This window comes from Cibotium barometz, chromosome 6, assembly GCF_041138505.1.
Source record: "Cibotium barometz isolate CiBa-2024 chromosome 6, ASM4113850v1, whole genome shotgun sequence".
NCBI classification, from domain to species: domain Eukaryota; kingdom Viridiplantae; phylum Streptophyta; class Polypodiopsida; order Cyatheales; family Cibotiaceae; genus Cibotium; species Cibotium barometz.
The window spans coordinates 37,222,069-37,240,710 of NC_141051.1; the positions used below are offsets into that span (position 1 = coordinate 37,222,069).

General features: G+C 48.0%; 1 protein-coding gene across 2 annotated transcripts in view; it reads left to right on the plus strand.

Annotated features, from left to right (window-relative positions):
- The window catches only part of SCD1 (stomatal cytokinesis defective / SCD1 protein (SCD1)), a 194,191-nt gene that overhangs the window by 8,293 nt on the left and 167,256 nt on the right, over positions 1-18,642 (plus strand). The window contains exons 2-4 of one of the 2 annotated variants that reach the window (XM_086799539.1): positions 8,352-8,445; positions 8,539-8,561; positions 8,659-8,740. Coding sequence is in view for 1 of the 2 variants with exons in the window: in XM_086799538.1 (XP_086655664.1) it covers positions 8,352-8,445; positions 8,539-8,740 (296 nt within the window). In the remaining variant the exon portion in view is untranslated. Of the gene's footprint in view, positions 1-8,351; positions 8,446-8,538; positions 8,741-18,642 lie in introns of both variants that reach the window. The other variant, XM_086799538.1, reaches the window with a different exon arrangement.

Consider the following 18,642-nt stretch of genomic DNA (forward strand, 5'->3'; position numbering starts at 1 on the left):
GTTACATCATGTCTATGGAATACATCATCATGGTACTGGAAGCAAAACTATAAGAAAATATCCGTGAAAAAAACAAAGAGCCTCAAGCTCTCGCATTAGCCAAGAATATCTTGTGTAGGGCTCTGCATCATGGTACCCATTGTAGGGAGGCTAACAGCCTACAGGGCAGGAGAAAGTCTTGTAGTGGTGGGAAATGATGGCTTAGATCCTCTTGAGGTGAGTGAGTGTGGGTGGTAGCTGCTATGTTAGGGGCGCCAGGCTTTGCATAGCTCGGTGGCTCTGTCTAATGTCACTCCTCTCGGCCGGACGGGCTCCTGCATCAGCTTGGAGGTTAGGGGGAGTGGGTGGATCTGCCCTCAAGGCTCTAGTCTGGAAGAAGTCAGTGAGAGCTAGCTGTGCTGGTCCTCAGGTGGGTGCAGCTGATCTGAGCCACTATAGGGATTCCTTGTGTTTGTGGAGCACCAGAAGAAAGAGTCCAAGGCATCTTTGATCTGGAAAATCCATGATCCTAGAGAGTGGTCCAAGTGGAACCTCCTCCTGATCTCATAGTATACTGGGCATCTGTATATATAATGAGCCTCTGTCTCAACCTCTGTATGGCAAAGTTGGCATGTCGTGTCCTCTGGTGCAGCTGCTCTTGGCCCATATCTGTTAGAAGTCATCTCCTGTCTAGATTTATACACCAGGGCCTTTGTTGTGGGTGTGCCCGCCCTTATGAGGTGTTTTCCCATTTTTCCCCACTCTCCGTATTTTTCCCCTATTTTCCCCATTTTTTCTGAGGCTTGGGAGGGCTGCCAGAGGGTGCCAAGAGCAGTACAGTGCTGGCCGACTGGGTGTTTATCAGTCGTGGGCACTCTTGCTGCTGGTCGACTGTTTTTGATCAGTCGTGGGCACCAGTTTGCTGGCCGACTGCATTTATGCAGTCGTGGGATCTTTTATCAGTCGTGGGCTTTTCTTTATGCTGGCCAACTGCCCTTCTAGGGAGGTATATGCAGATGAGGAAAATAAACGAACGGACCCTGGCGTTGACACGATCCCACATCTGTGTCTGGGCCTCCCGGTCCTTTCGGGTTGACGGTAACTCCCCTTCCTCTACTTCCGGCCGTGGAACACCAACAACGACGAAATCGGCGAGATCGTAGGACTCCAGAACGGATTCCATCATCACCTTCCATATGCCGTAGTTGCTCCCGTCCAACTGACGGTCCACCGGGAACGTGGGGAGTGTCGGGATCTTCACATGTCTCTCAGCCATCTCAAACAGATCTGCCATAGCGGGGATGTACTCTGAAAAGGGTGGGTGGGTGGGAACAAAGAAGAACTAAAACCTGCAAGTGGCTATCCAGCAAATCAGCCCGCCTTCCTCTTGCTTCTCCTCTTCCCGATCAGCCCAAAACAGTCCACCAATCAGCCACAAAACAATCCCCCTCTTGCTCACACAAATCCCAAGACCTATCTAGAGCCTAGGGCTCTGATACCATGTCAGAATATGCAGCGGAGATGATGACCAGATCTGGGAACACGAGCAAAAACGCAGGCAGAAAAACAGCACAAGAGAGAGAGAGATGTAGGCGTGTAACTCTGCTCTGATATACACAAGAAGATCCCGAGGAATGATACAAATGAGGTATGGGGGCTGAGGACCTATACATCGCAGGTAATCAATCATGTAAAGCATATGACGCTGGCCAGAGGTATATGGCAGCATTTGGCCTCACTTTACAACAGGGTATCGCCCATGAAGAGGATTTCCTTGGAAGTACAGATGCGGGTTATGAGCCCTGCAAAGTCGTCGACGATGTGGAAGCATATTAACAAGCTGCAGGCTCTTCAGCAGGAAGTTCTTCAGGCTGGGAAGGAGATATCGTCAGAGGACATGGCCATCACGTTGTTTTTGATCAGTCGTGGGCACCAGTTTGCTGGCCGACTGCATTTATGCAGTCGTGGGATCTTTTATCAGTCGTGGGCTTTTCTTTATGCTGGCCGACTGCCCTTCTAGGGAGGTATATATAGGTCCTCAGCCCCCATACCTCATTTGTATCATTCCTCGGGATCTTCTCGTGTATATCAGAGCAGAGTTACACGCCTACATCTCTCTCTCTCTTGTGTTGTTTTTCTACCTGCGTTTTTGCTCTTGTGTTCCCAGATCTGGTCATCATCTCCGCTGCGTATTCTGACAATATCTTGCTGTCTCCACTCTCAACTAGTGGGATGAGGTGCGGATCTGTCTAATCGCACCCCACACCCCGAATGAGAGATGTGTATCCATGTAGTGCGGGCGTATGATAAAGCTGTCCTCTGTCATGTGAAGAAGATGGTCTCTATAGAAAGCCATCTTCGTCCCTAGGGGTTGGAGGGGTGGATGCCAGGTCCTCTAAGTATCCAATCTCACAATGTCCTTCCTGATCACCCTGTTCAGTTTTGTGTGGCTGAGAGCAAAGGAAGGTGCCTCTATGCCGTACTGAAATGGTGGGAGTGCTCCCATCTGCATGCCATGCATACCAAACCAAGTGCTCACGTGTGCATACCAATACTGCGTGTCTCCATCAAGTGCCTGCTGTCTCGAAGACTCTAGGGCAAGCTGGGGGTATCTATCTAGTGGGAGCTCCCATAATCTGTGCTAGTATGTCACTATCTGGAAAAGAGCCTTTGTCATGATAGGGGCAGGCCCCATCTCCGCTCGCTCAATCTCATGTGGCACTGAAGGCTTACTCCTGATCATGTGCGAGATCATCATCACTAGTGGCCTATCCATCGGCTTCCACCCATCGTATACCTCTCTTGTATCTATCATAGTTGACTTCCTTCTCTGTCTCCTCCTGTGGTGTAAACTAGGACCCCAAATGGGAGCTCCATACAATAATGCAAGTATGACTAATGTGTCAAACAGCCAGAGGTTTGTCTTCTGCTCCTGAAACTGTATGTGAGCAATGCCTCTGAAGTGAGCCTAGAGCTGCATGCCCTCGCATCAATCTGGTTTCGGCTGCCTTCTGCATAGAGAATTGGGGCCCGGCAAAAGTGATCCCAAGATTATACAAAAGAGGCCACATATTCCACGGGCTGCCCACTATATGTAAGTTGAGGTGCGGATCTGCCTACCCATTGTGGGAACGTGTTAAAGATCATAACATTGATCTTCCCAAGGTTCATCGTCGTGAGGTCCCGATCCTCGCAAAAAGCCATAATGCATCCTCTGGTGAATCAGAGATAAGGACAATGCCATCTCCATACAATAAGATAGGTATCAAGACTCCTGCCAATTGTGCTCCTGGTCCTCCCTGTCTATTGATGTAGTCAGAAATCTCATCGATGTATAGCCCAAAGAGAGTAGGAGACAGGGGGCAGCCCTGTTTCACTCCAATAGTGCTGTGTATGACATCTGAGTCACCCTGGGGCTCGTACTTTACCAGTGATGGACTTGTACTACAGTGTGAGGACTGGTACTCCCATATCCTGTAGTCTCCTCATCAATCTGGCCCGTGGGACGGTGTCAAAAGCCTTGTGGAAATCCACAAAGCAACAGTATGTGATGCCCATGAGCTCTCCCCACCTCAATGATGCCTCGTAATGTGAAAATGTGATTCAGTGTGGAGTGTCCTCTTCAAAAACCTGCTTGCCCTAGTGCTTTGAGTCTCTACTGCTTGGCCCATTTCCTGAGCTTATGCTCCAAGATCAATCCATAAATCTTGGCCAATGTGACCAATCATAATAGTCCTATAGTTGCCGGGGTCCATGGGGCCACCCGCCTTCAGAATGGGCACAATGGTATTCGAGGACCAATTGCCAAGAAAACCCTCGCATATTGCCTTGTTAAACATATGAACCAAAAGTGGAGCCAACACATCCTTGGCATGGGGAAATGCTCAGCAAGCAGCCGATCATGATCTTGTGCTCTCCCATTCTACATCCTGTCAATGGCATCTCTAACCAAACTCAAGTGGAAGGAGGAATGGGGGCGGAGGGGGGGGGGTGAGGCTGAGGGAGAGGTGGCTTTCTGGGGATGTGGTAAAGGGAGGTGGCATAGGTATGCCAAGTGTCAGTCAAGGTAATCGGAGTCGGTGTGACGATCCTGGAAGAGCCTCTAGGCCTTCATGTAGTCCCGTTCCAAAAACATCTGGTATAGCTCCTACTCAAGTGTGGCTAGATAGGCATGCTTCCTCCTCCGCGTGAGGCGTTGGAAGATCGCTTGCGCCTATTGGTGAGTGGTGGAGCTGAGAGCGATCTCCTGCTCTGCATGCTCTGCAGGTGGGCATGGGTCTTTCGGCATTCCTCATCATACCAACTGTTCTGTGGAACAGTCCCATCTGGGGTCGGGGAGTGGCTCTGGTGTGTGAAAAGGCGGCTACCGCGGATGTGTGAAAGGATGCTGCAAGCTGTGGTAAGCTCATCAAGTGGGATGTGTGGATTGAGGTCGGAGATGATGTGGAAGATGTGATTAGAGTAGACCGAGGAGGTCTCCCTGGTGAAGTGGGATGTGTGGATCGAGGTCGGAGATGATGCGGAAGATGTGATTAGAGTAGACCGAGGAAGTCTCCTTGGTGAAGTGGTATCTCGGGTGGTGACGGCATGGTAAGGTAGGTGGATGAGTAGTGTATTGGCATGTGAGGGAGAAGGCTAGGTAGGCATGATCACCCGCCACACCAATGGGGTGGGGCGAGATGGTGAAGTCTAAAATGAGCGGTATCAAGGAGAGAGATCCCATCAATGGTGGAGTGAATGTCAGGTCTCTGTGATGGGAGTGTGTCATGTTGACGGAGAACCTCACAAATCTGTCTGTGTGGTGGAGGGTCCTGATGCTCTAGGTCAAGGACGTCTGGCTCGCAAAATCGATCGAGCTCTCTCGCTAAGAACTCCTCTAGGGCGTGGAGCTGGAGCGTGGGTACGGGTGGTGGACTTTGATGTCGTAGTAGAGGAACTATTGTGGGTAGTGGATTCTGATGTGGATGTGTACCACAAAGAAATCTGTGATGGCTCTCTCTGAGGTGTCCTGTCGGAGCCGGGGTTGTCTCTTAGCATGCTGCCTCAACACTACATCCCTGTGTTGTATGAGCTCCATCAAGTACATGCCCAAGCACCTCTGATCCTCAAACTGTATCACCTGTGTGAGTCATCCGAATCCCTCTTGGAAGAGGCAGTGGAATCTCCCCTGTATCTCATAGTAAGCCGAGCAGCTGAACATATAATGGGCCTCATCCTCTATTGCTCCTGTCATGCATACTGTGCATGTCCTCTCCTCATGTGGGATATGCTCAGCTTTGCCAGTCTCTACTTTGAGGCAGTGGGAGGATACCCTGAGCTGGCCGATCGTGATACGCATAGCATGTGACATGTGTATCTGTATGTATCCGGGATCTCAAAGAATCCATCCTACCGGATGATCCGGTTGATCCCCTGTGGTGAGAGATCAAGGTAGGGGGAATCTGGGCTATATTGAAATGGGGGGAGACGGTCCATCTGTATGCTATGTGCATGAAGCCACTCTACTACCTTGGAGTACCATGCATGTATCGGTAATGGTGGTGGCCGTGTCGCTGAGGAGGGGGGCAGTCCAGCTTGTCTCAATGGCTCCCTCTCCCTCTTGCAATATAATTGCATAGAGGACTCTAGTGCTAGTCGTGGGAGGCAATCTCTGTCAAGCGTGTATACATGCTGAATATAAGTGACAGTTTGAAAAAAGGCATCTGGCCTGGCCCCCAAAAGGTTGCACCATACATAACTACTAGTTGTACTAGAGTATCAAAGAACTAGAACTTAGTGCAAGGTTCTTGGAAATGTGCCTGGAAACGTTGTCTCTCCATACAGGCTAGGGAGGCATGCCCCCTCGCAAGTTGGTTAGTGGCAGTTATGGTCATGTAGAACAAAGGGCTTGTAAAAATGACTCCTAGATACACATACTTCTGCACAATCTCCACTGGGGCATCTCTGTATATGAAAGAAAATCGTGAGGCGATTGCATAAGATGTGTTGAAGACCATAACCTTGGTTTTGCCCAAATTGACCGTAAGGTCTCTCTCCCTGCAAAATCAGTCCAATGCATTGTTTGTGTAAACCCTCGGCTGAATCTGAGATCAAGACAATGTCGTCATCATATAACAATATGGGCACTACTGTCTGAGCCAATGGTGAACCTCTACCTCCGAAACTATTCACAAATACTGTGATCTCATCAATGTATAGGCCAAAGAGTGTAGGTGAGAGTGGGCAGCCCTGCTTAACCCCAATAGTGCTACATATATCTCCCGAGGTCCCACTAGGTGCACATACTCGGCCGAGTACTGCCTCATATAGTGCCATCATGCCCCATATCATCTCATGAGAGAGAAAGAAAGAAAGCTGTATTAACTTCTTCAAAAGGCCAAAATGACCTATGAGACCAAAACGTTACATCATATCCATGAGGTACATCATCTTGGGTACAAAATAGTAAAAAAGAAAGATAACAAAAATCTAGAACTGTAAAATCTGATCTAGGTACATGAGCAGAGAGCTCTCATATCACCCTAATACATCCCTCATGGGCCGGTGTGACATGGTGCTCAAGGTGGTAAAACTGAGCCGGCGCGAGAAGGTCCTATCTATCCATGTCGAGCCCATGTGCTGAGAACCACTCATCTACTGCACCATACCATGATGGGTGATGGCCCTCTGTGGCAACACTCTGTGATTACTCCATGGGCAAGCGGGGTAGTCTCTTTGGACCCATGCCTTTGATGTAGGCTATGGTCTGAAATAGAGCCTCTACCATCATGGGGGGCATTGCAAGCTTTGCTTTGATGATCTCGTGTGGTATTGATGGTTTCCTACCAATCATCCTAGAGGTCATGAGGATCTGCGTTCTTTCCATCTGACGCCAATCATATTTGGAGAGGTTAGGATGATAGAATGCACAATGGAAGATGGGAAAGTGGAAACACAGGAGAGAGAGAGTGAGAGAGAAAGATGGAGAGGAAACACAGGTGTAAACCTACTCTCAATATCATCAACCAAGAATACATGTCCCGAGCAAGAGGGGAGAAAGCCTCGTATGTGAGGGACTGCAGCAAACAATGCTAAGCAATGAAAAATTTAAAAGAGTGAGGGTATGGTTGGCTATATATATGGCCAGATGTAGGCAGCCGACCAGCTCACGATTAGGGAAAAAGTGCCCAAGACTCCATAAAGTGGCAATAAAATATGGGAAAAATATGTGAGGGGTGACCAGCCCCTCTAGCTAACATGGTCAGCCCTAGAGGCTAAAATAGGACACCACACAAGAAGCCAACAACAAGGAGATGATGTCTAACATAGGGGCCCCTACTGGTGCTGCATACATCATAGCTGGGGTGACTAAGGTGTCAAATAGCCATGCTTTGGTGCGAGGCTCCTGGACGTGAGCCTGATGCTCCATCAATGCAAGGGCAGCATAACCTCGGGTGAGCCCGTGTCGGCGGAGAAACTCATGGATTTGTCTGTGTGGTGGAGGATTCTGATGCTCTCAGTTGGGGGCATCTGGCTCATAGAATGGATCGAGCTCTCTCGCTAAGAACTCCTTTGGGCACGAAGCTAGAGCATGGGTATGGGTGGTGGGCTCTGAATTTGGAGCAGAGGCACTGGGATGTGTGGTGGACTATGATGTGGATGCATGTGCTACAAAGAAATCTGTGATGGCTCTCTGGGAGGTGTCCTGTTGGGGTTGGGCTTGTGTCTCTGCATGCTGCACTACATCGGTGTGTCGAGTGAGCTCCATCACGTACATGCCCAAGCATCTCTGAACTTCCTACTGAGTCAATCGTGCGAGTGGCCCGAATCCCTCTTTGAAGAGGTAGTGGAATCTCCCCATATCTCATAGATAGCCTGACAGCTAAACATATGATGGGTCTCGTCCTTCACGGCTCCCGTGGTGCCTACTGTGCATGTCATCTCCTCTTGTGGAATATTCTCGGCTTTGCCAGTCTACTTTGAGGCGGTGGGAGGATACCCTGAGCTGGCCAATCATGATATGATGTGTGTATTTGTATGGAGACGGTCCATCTGTATGTGAAACCACTGAACTACATCCGAATACCATGCATGTGTCAGTAATGGTGGTGGCTGTGGATGAGGAGGAGGGCAATCCAGCTCTTCTCACCCACTTCCTCTCCCTCTTGCGATACATCTGCATAAAGGAATCTAGTGCTAGCCATGGGAAGGGATCTATGTTACGAGTGTATACATGCTAAATGTAAGTGACGGTCTGAAAGAGGGCATCTTTGATGGTCTGAAAGAGAGAGAGAGTTCATAAACAAGATTGAGCAACTGGCAGGCTGTTTCATTGAAGTATTTTTGTTACTTTGTTGTGTCTTTACTTTGATTTTATTGTGTTGGTGTAACAGTGCGTATTACCTGCTGGGGTGGAGTTTTACTCGTCTGGTCCTACTGTCGGAGATGAGACCAGCCAGCCTCGCAGCTACCCCATTGTCCTCACAGGTCAGGTTTTGTTGGTGTTATCAATGTTCTTTTCATGTACACCTTGGTGCATGGAATTTCACTTAGAGAAGTTGGGCTTGTTTGTTGAAACAGATGGTGATGGATCCAAAATCTATGTAAGCTGTGTTGCTTTCCGTGATCCAGTTGATGACGATGTTGCTCAAGCCTATCGAATTCCACCAAATTCTTATGTAGATAAATGTATTTGTATAGTTTCACATTCACCATGTTTCCATGTCTTCCGGGAGACCTTAGAGGAGTTGCATCGTCTTTGCTTCTCAAGTTCAGGCTGCAGGTAGATTGAACTTCATATTTGGTGTGAAGTCTTTTTTGTGTGGAGGTGTAATAGTCAGTAGCTGCTCCCATCAATATCTCTTTTTAATCTTGTTTTGTCACATAATGAAGGCAGTGCTTGGGTTTTATTTGTAGAAGGTGACTGATAAACTGCATGCTGTGTGATCATGAGGGGGACCTTTAAAGTCCATCTGTGAATCTCCCTAAACACAGCTGAAAACCAAGGTTAGTCCTTAACGAAATCATGAGGTAACAAGCTAGCTCACCTCTCACTCAACCACCACAAGCCTCCATTGATCTCCTCCGAGCCAAGGCTAGGGCTTCTTGCACAATCCCATAGGTCCGTGTCTAACTCTGGCGGGGTCCCATACCACTGAAGCCTGCCTGTAGGCCTTTCACATGCCAACCTACATATTCACCATGTGTGTGGCATGAGCATGTCTGCTCTCTTGGTCCAAGCCAGGCCTTTATAGTGGTGGATCCACACAACTTTCTCTCATAATAACCCAAGTTCTCTCTTATATAGTGATAACTATGACAGAGAATAGCTAACTCACTACAAAAGGCCATTAAGCTTGTATTATCAATCCATGAATCCTAGCCAAGTATCAACTTGCTAATCCCTAATCCCGGGGCCCCCTAACCCTGCTGGATTAGATCCCTAATCCATAGATTATTGTCTAGGTACATAATAGGGCCAATGAAGAAGCGGTGCAAAGAAGAGTCTGGTCTGTTTGTGAAGGGAGGGCAAGGGTTGATGAAGAAGCAAGTCTAGAAGGAGGTTGAGGGCCCAGGCAGGGTAACGTGCTGGGGAAGTTTTTGCATGTGCGGAAGCCTTCCTGTACTGATCGACAGCCCTAAGCTTGATTAAGAACATTGATGCTGATTAACACATGATTAAGACAGAGGAGAGAGAAGAAGAGAGAGATTGGTGTCAGGGTTTTTCTGTATTAATATGGTACAAAAGGGTGACTGATTTTATGTACATGCTTGGGCCTTGGTCAGCCCCATAGGGGTGACCTTTTGGCCCCTTTCTACATGCTAATTGATGACTAGACTTATGAATGATGAGGATGACTTGATGACGGACTGAATTATGCCTTTTGCTTATATATATATGTGAGGGATGCTAGTCCAGCAGCTGTAGAGACTGTCGGCCTTTGTGGACATGAAAACATGTAAAAAATCCCTAATCTGCTGCAAATGCTGCCCACAGATGTTGCCTTGTCTCCAGTCGCCTACCACCTGCTGTTTGGTCTCTTTGCTGGCTGCCTACACTGCTTTGCTGGCTGCCGACAGGGGTCCCAAGCCCCTCTTGGTGATGGTGATGATGTAAATGTTGCTGATAATGACCCTGATGTTGATGATGATGAGGATGATGCTGTAGATGCTAATGCTGATGATACTTATCTGATGGTACTTATGCTTCTACTGATGATTGACTTAATTGATGATTAGTTAGGGATTAAGATTGTTCACGCAGATGTTTAGCCATGGCATGGGTGTGCATGTGACAGAAGTCATGTAGCGTTTTCCTGTAAGGGGCTCCGGTGGGGTGGTGGTGGCTCTGAGGCTAAGCAGCCATAGTGAAGGTCAGGTGGTAATGAAGCCAGATAGACAAAGGGGTCAGCTGTGGAAAAGTCTTGTGGACGTAAGGGCGATGAGGATGATGCTGTAGATGCTAATGCTGATGATACTTATGCTTCTGCTGATGATTGACTTAACTGATGATTAGTTAGGGATTAAGATTGTTCATGCAGATGTTTAGCCATGGCACGGGCATGCGTGTGACAGAAGTCATGTAGTGTTTTCCTGTAAGGGGCTCCGGTGGGGTGGTGGTGGTTCTGAGGCTAAGCAGCCATAGTGAGGGTCAGGTGGTAATGGAGCCAGGTAGACAAAGGGGTCAGTTGTGGAAAAGTCTTGTGGACGTAAGGGCGATGAAGTGAAAGATAGGCCAAGTGTTTAATTGGAAGCAGGAGGAAGGGCTGTGATGCACTGGTAGTGTGTAGGGGGGAGGGCAAAAGCAAGGTGGACCGTGTTTTGAGCTGGTTGGGGTTGGGGACTTGACTTCCCAAAAGTTTCTTACACTTAACCCCCTCCCTCCCCCCCTCCCCCTTTCTCCTGTTCCTCTATTAATTAATTATTTAATAAAAAAACCCCTAAATTCCCTCTCCCTCTGCGGGCACGCAGCCCCTCCTCCTCTTGCGTTCATGCAGCTACCGCCCACCACCCGCGCAGACAACAACCCCCTCTTCCCTTCACTTCCTCCTCTCGCCTCCTCCTCGACCCCACCTCCCCCTTCCCCCCCCACACGCAGCCCCTCCTCCCCCTGTGTTCATGCAGCTACCACCCACCACCCATGCAGCCGACAACCCCCTCGGGCCTCTCTCCCCTTCACCTCCTCTCACCTCCTCCGTGACCCCATCTCCCCCTTCCCCACCATCTCCTTAGCCCACAATGCTATGCTGCTGCTGCCCTCTTCACTTGATCCATGCGCCACCTGGCCCCGTGTGTTGTTGTCTTCTTCTTAGCCCACAATAAAACCACCCACCATACCACTAACACTTTTCTCCTGAGGCCACCTCGTGCTACTTTTTAAAGCACATTTCTATGCCTCTCGGTTTGCGTAGTACATAACTATGCTATCTAAGCTCCAACAAGCACATGCCTAGGCATCTCGGATCATCATATTGCATCACTTGTGCGAGTTGACCAAACCCCTCTCGGAAGAGGCAATGGAATCTTCCCTATATCTCACAGGAGGCCAGGCACCTAAGCATGTAGCGCGCTTCATCTTCCACTTGTCCTTGTGGTGGGTACTTTGCATACCGATCCTCTTGCGAGGTATCATCAGCTCTGCGAGTCTTAACTTGGAGGCAATGAGAGGATACTGCCTGTATCTCGGGTTCTCAATGAATCCATCCCCTGAAAATCTTTGGAATTGGTCCCTTTAAAGTTGGGATCTCATGCAAAGCTCTGAGGAAGGAGATACCTGTGTATGATGTATGTGAAGCCCAAGTAGATCTGACCAGATAATCCAGTTGATCTCTTGCCGTGAGAGGGGGGGAATGCAGAGTCCTGACTATATTGAAAAGGGGGGAGACGATCCATGTGGAGGCTGTGTGCATCAAACCACTCAACTACCTGGAGTACCATGCTGTAGCGAGGATAATGATGGTGATGGTACTTATGAGGAGGGGGTAATCAAGCTAGCCTAACGTGCTCCCTTTCCGTGTCCTGATGTAACCACGTAGAAGATTGGTGCCAGCCTTGTGAGGGATCCTTGTCAAGTGTATATACATGTTGGATATTGGTGATAGTCTGGAAGAGGGCGTCTCTATGACTAGTGGGGCCACCCAAACTTTGCTAGTACAATGTTATGTGGCACCGATGGCTTAATTTGGATCATGAGAAAGGAAGTTCTATTAAACGTCTTCAAAAGACCATAAGGTATGAGAAATAAGGGCTTACAAAGATTATGTGTTACAAAAAACTGGTTAAACAGACAAAAAAGACAAAATAATGCTGCCTAGCTAAAGCCCCAAGGCTTTGGGCCTTGGGGCATGTGTACATCATGTAGCGGGTGTGTCTATGCCATCCACATTTACATCTATGAGGTGAGGCACATCCACTGCGTAGTGGTGGGGGAGGGGGGGGGGTTCGATACCGCTCAAGTATGTCCCGGATCTGGAGCTGCTGTGTTGAGGGTTTGCACTTGGGTGGGCGTGGACCTGTTGTCGGATCTGGCATGCTCTCTCAATGGTGACCCCTCGTTGATGGGTGTGGTGTTGAGAGAGAGAGATAGAAAGAAAGAATGATATATTAAGCATCTACTAAAGACCCAATGGGCCTATGAGACCAAAGTGGTACAATAATGTCCATGGCATATCTCATCATGGAATGGAAAATAAAACAGAATGAAAACATAAATATAGCTATCTCACTGGGGTGATACAAAACTGTCCATGGAAACTCGTCATGGAAAACTAAGAACATAAAAACATGGGAGCAACATCAGCTCTGAGTAGATGGTATACCACTCTCCAAAATGTCAAGCATGGGGTTGACGAGTATGAGCGAGAGAGAGAGAGAGAGAGAGAGAGAGAGAGAGGAGAGAGAGAAATATTAAGCGTCTACTAAAGACCCGATGGGCTTATGAGACCAAAGTGATACAATAATGGCAATGGCATATCTCATCATGGAATGGAAAATAACATAGAACAAATCAAAACTATCTCAATGGAAAATAAGAGAGAAAGAAAGAAAGAAAGATTAAGTGTCTACTAAAGACCCAATGGGCCTATGAGACCAAAGTGATACAATAATGTCCATGGCATATTTCATCATGGAATGGAAAATAAAATAGAAACAAAACATAGCTAACTCACTGGGTGATACAAAACTGTCCATGGATTCTGATCAAAAGACCCAATGGGTCTATGAGATCAAAAATGATACAATAGTGTCCATGTAATTTCATCATGGTACAAAAGAAAACAAAGACGAGAGCTATGAGCTGGGAATGTCAAAATCGAGCCATATGATACAAAGTGGGACCATGATCATCATACAATCTATGGAGTTAATCTGGTAGGGGGAGGGGGCCATCAAGGATATCGAGCATGGGGTTAGCTTGTAGAAGGCTCTACAGATCTGCCAGGCGTGGGAAGGTGGCTCTTGCCTCTCCAAGATCTGCTCAATGGGAAAGAAAGATATATTAAGCGTCTACTAAAGACCCAATGGGCCTATGAGACCAAAGTGATACAATAATGTCCATGGCATATCTCATCATGGAATGGAAAACAAAACATAAACATAGCTATCTCACCGGGGCAATGCAAAACTGTCCATAGAAACTCATCATGGAATACTAGGAACATAGAAACATGAGAGCAGCATCACCCCCCAATAGATGGTATACCACTCTTCAAAATATCAAGCATGGGGCTAATGAGTTTGGACAAGAGGTCTCCCTCAGCTATGTCACGTGGAAAGGTAGCTCGATGGCAATGGAGCATGTCCTGGATTTGGAGCTGATGAGGAGATCGTGGCCGACGGCTAGGGGTGTCGGGCACGCTAGAGCGTGAAGGCCCGGTCCGAGGTAACTGCTTTGCGGCGAGGTGGGTCCAGAGCAGCTTGAGGTGGGTCCATAAGATTCACTATATCGGTGTCCTCCACCTTCTGGGTCCGGAAGAAACTGATGATGGTTGGCTGGCTGGCAGGCGAGAGAGAGAGAGAGAGAGAGAGATTAAGTGTCTACAAAACAGACCCAATGGGTCTTTGAAACCAACGTGTTACAAAAGTTCCATGTGTAAACTTTCAACATGAGCTCTATATGACAATCTGTCCTGTGGCATCTCTCTGAATCTGTCTAGCAGGCATATAGTTTGGAATATGGCCTCTACCATCATAGGAGGCACAGCAAACTCTGCTCGGATAATGTCATGGGGTACTAACGGTTTGCTGCGTATCATGCGTGCCATCATGAGGGTCTGTGGTCTCTCTATTTGTGTCCACCAATGGGTAGCAAGGCCTGGCGCCCATACGGGTGCTCGATACATTTGTGCCGGTGTGACTAATGTGTCAAATAGCCGCCCCTTCGTCCGGGGCTCTTGAAAATGCGCCTGGTGGCACTGTCTCTCTAGCATAGCCAATGCTGCATACCCCCGTGTCAATCTAGCTCTGGCTGCTGAACCCATGGTGAAGCGCGTGGTTGCTGCAGAGAAGGTAACCCCTAGGTACACGTATGATGTCACCACCTCCACCTGGCGTCCTGCGAGAGTGAATGTCAGTTGACTCCTGCCCTGTCTCGATGTATGAAAGACCATAACCTTGGTTTTCCCAAGGTTCACAGTAAGACCCCTCTGTGTGCAGAAATCATCGAGTGCATGTAGATGATGCTGTAGACCTCCTGGAGACTCAGACACTAATACAATATCATCAGCATAAAGCATAATATGTACTGAGGTACCTGCTAGGCCAACTCCATCTCCACCTCCCCATGTAATGAAGTCAGCCACCTCAACAATGTATAACCCAAATAGCGTGGGGGAAAGTGGGCATCCTTGCTTCACACCAATGGTGCTAGCAATAGTCTCGGACATACCTCCTGGGCATCTGACTCGCCCAAAAACTTGCTCATATAATGCATAGATGCCCCATGTCATATCTGCTGGTATGCCAAGAGACTGCAGGTGCTGAAAGAGCCTCTCTCGTGGTACTGTGTCAAATGCCTTGCGGAAATCCACAAAGTAGCAATAGAGCTTTCTCTTCTTCACTCTGGCTTGATTAATCATACATCTCAAAGTGAATACATGGTCAGTGGAAAGCTCTCCTGAAGCCTGCCTGCCCTAATGAGCGTAAACCTGCTCGCTCAGCATATAAGCTAAGCTCTTGCTCCAACACTGCACCATAGAGTTTGGCCAACAGGTGGCCAACCATAACCGTCCTGTAGTTGCTCGGATCGAGTATATCCCCTGTTTTGTGGATCAGCACAATGGTGTGCATCTTTCACTCCGTAGGCAAACTTCTGCTAGTGCCCTGTTAAACAGGTGTGCAAGAAAAGGAGCCAAAGAATCTACTGCATATATGGGATGCTCACCCTGTAGGCCCATATGGTCGGCGGCGGATAGCTTCCTTTACCATCAAGTGGGGAAAGAAGCTAGCTGTGGTAGGTCAAGGCTCTTGTGTGGCTGAGGTATAGGTGGCTGCTGTGGGGCATGGTATAGGCCCTCTGCATATGTGTGCCATGTCTGTGGGTCTGCAATGGGTGTCGGTGTCCGGGGCTCTCTGAAGTGCCGCCACGAGATAGGGCTATCTCTACTCATGAAGAAATGGAAGATCTCTAGCTCGTGTATCTTTGCGAAGGCCCGCCTTTTGCGGCGAGTAAGTCTCCTCATCTCTCTCCTCGACTCCTGCTCTGTGATGGCTAGAGAGAGAGAGAGAGAGAGAGAGAGAGAGAGAGAGAGAGATGAAATGTTATATTAACGTCTTCAAAAGGCCATAATGCCCTAGAAAGAAAGAAAGAAAGAAAGAAAGATATATTAACGTCTACGAGAGGCCAAAGTCGGCCTATGAGACAAAAGATAATACAACTGTGTTCTTCCGGTCATCGGAAGAAAAGAAACAAAAGAAAAAGTGTGCATGTGTCTGGATACAACTGTGAATCATCATGGATCGGTGGAGCCCATATACAAACAATGTAAGGGGGGTGGGGATGTGGATGGAGTGCTAAGGCAAGATGCATCTCTATATGCTGAAGGGGTGGTACAAGCATGCTATGCAGATCTATGTCTAACTCCATCCAGTGCCATAAGAGGGATATAAGATATCATACATGGTCGATATTAAGAGAGAGAGAGAGAGAGAGAGAGAGAGAGAGAGAGAGAGAGAGAGAGAGAGAGAGAGAGAGAGAGAGAGAGATGAGATGAAATGTTATATTAACGACTTCAAAAGGCCAAAGTGACCTATGAGATCAAAGTTACAACCATGTGACATCTGATACACTGTCTGGAAAAGAAAAGAAAGAATTGAAGGTAAGTATCTAGCCCTACAATACATCAGTAGGGGGCATCCGGAAGCAGCAACTAGGGAGAGTGAGAAGCTAATGCTACTAGTCAAAATGGGGTACATGAGTACATGGATACATGAATACATGAATATGGGGGAGTACAAAAGTGACAATGAGTACAACAGTATATGGCTGGAGACGTAATCATCCTAGGAGCTCTAGCATGGGTCTCTGCCGGATGGTCTGGATATCTGCCATAGTGAGATGCTTGGTCGGACGAGCCCGATGCCTCGCAATGATGCTCTGAATCCTCCGGTGTAGGCACCGTCTCCGATGTGAGGATCCGCGAACCCTCGGGTGTCGAGATCTGCCTAACTGGATAGCTCTCTCAAGTAGAGTCCCACAGGGTGCCCACTGCTGGGCTGTCGGCTGTGTGTCCTCCCAGGTAGTCCCTCTAAGGAAGTCAGTAATCTGTATCTGTGTGGACTCCCTGCCAGTCGGGCGTCTGCTCCTGATAATGGACTCTCTGAGCCTGCGGATCTCCAGGAGATAAAAACCCAAGCATCGCTGATCACAATAGTCCATGACTCTAGCGAGTGGTCCAAATCCCTCTCTGAAAAGGCAATGGTAGTGCCCTTGAATCTCATAATATGCTGTGCAGCGACAGATGTAGTGCTCCTCCGTCTCTGGCTCTATCCAACAAATCTAACAAATCCTGTCCCTTGGAGGTATGCCTCTAAATCTGCCTGTCTCTATCTCTAACTGATGTGAAGAGGTGCGGATCTGCCCAATGGCGCACCTCAATCCATGAGACAGATGGGTATCCATGTAGCTCGGTCTAAGTATAAAGCATCCTCAGTGGTGCGGAGAAGATGGTCTCTATAGAAAGCCATCTTCGTCCCCAACTCCTATGAGGGCTCTAGCCATGTCCTCCTAGTGTCCAACTGAATGAGGTCCTGTCTGATGACTCTACTAATGTCAGAATGTGTCAAGGTGAGAGAGGGTGCCTCTAGAGAGTACTGGAAGGGTGGAAGTCTGTCTAAGCTGAACCCGTGGAGCTCAAACCAGGATGCTATCTGCGCATACCAACATGAAGTGTCTCCCTCCATGGCTAGCTGATGAGAGGACTCTAAAGCAAGTCGTGCATACCGGTGTCGGGGAAGCTTCCAGGTGCTATGAATGAAGGACACTGATCTGGCAAGAGCGTCGACTACGATCGGTGGTGCTCCCATCTCGGCTCTAATAATCTCATGGGGTACCGAGGCCTTAGCCCGAATCATCCTGGAGATCATGTACACAAGAGGTCTGTCCATCGATTTTCATCCATCGTATGTGCATCCTGATCGACTGTGACGATCTAGGCTAGGCCCCTAGATCTGTACTCCATATAGCATAGCCGATGTGACCAGCGTGTCAAAAAGCCACAGCTTAGTGCGTGGCTCCTGAAACTGTACTTGTGAGCACATCCTCTCTAGACCTCCTAGTGCTGCATATCCTCTAGTCAATCTGGCCTCTGCTGTCCCCCTCATGGAAAATGTGGGCCCAGTGAACACCACTCCAAGATATGTGTATGAGTCAACATACTCCACTGTCTCCTGCCCATATGTGAAAATAGGCGCTGATCTCCAAACCCATACATGTATTGACAATTGATATTAGATACACTTTTTAATTAGAGATTCGGTTACAAATACAAAGGAGATTATGCCAAAATTATTGCCAACAAAATACTTGGTGCTTATGGATTGAGTTTGGATTACTCAAATACATACCTAATGCTATCGAATAACACTTTTGGTGCATTAGAATAATGACAAATGCAGTATGTTGATTTTGGGACATTTTGACTATATTCTACAAACCACAAAACCCTAATTCAGTTAAATTGGTGAGAGATATTTTAACATGATTATTTATATAGTCTTTTAGTACTCTATACGGACTACGTCAAGAGCCATCACGCTCCCAATTGCGGTATCATTTGCTATCCCAACTAGCAAGGTCACCCGTAAGCAAAAACCCAAATTAAATCATAGCCTATTTTGTATCTTACCAAAGCTGTAGTGTTAAACACCATAACCTTGGTCTTACCAAGGTTAACTGAGAGCCCACTGTACTGTGCATAAGCATGTAAAGTATCCAAGTGCCTCTGCATACCCTCTGGTGAGTCTGCTATAAGCACAATATCATCAGCATATAAGAGCAGAGGTATCCAAGTGCCAGCCAACTGGGCTCCTCTGTCCCCTCGTGTCCCAATATAATCAGAGATCTCATCAATGTAGAGTCCAAATAGAGTCGGAGAGAGCGGGCAGCCCTGTTTCACCCCTATAGGGGAGTGTAGTGGCTGGGAGAGACCCTCTGAAGTCCGCACCTGCCCAACTACTGTCTCATAA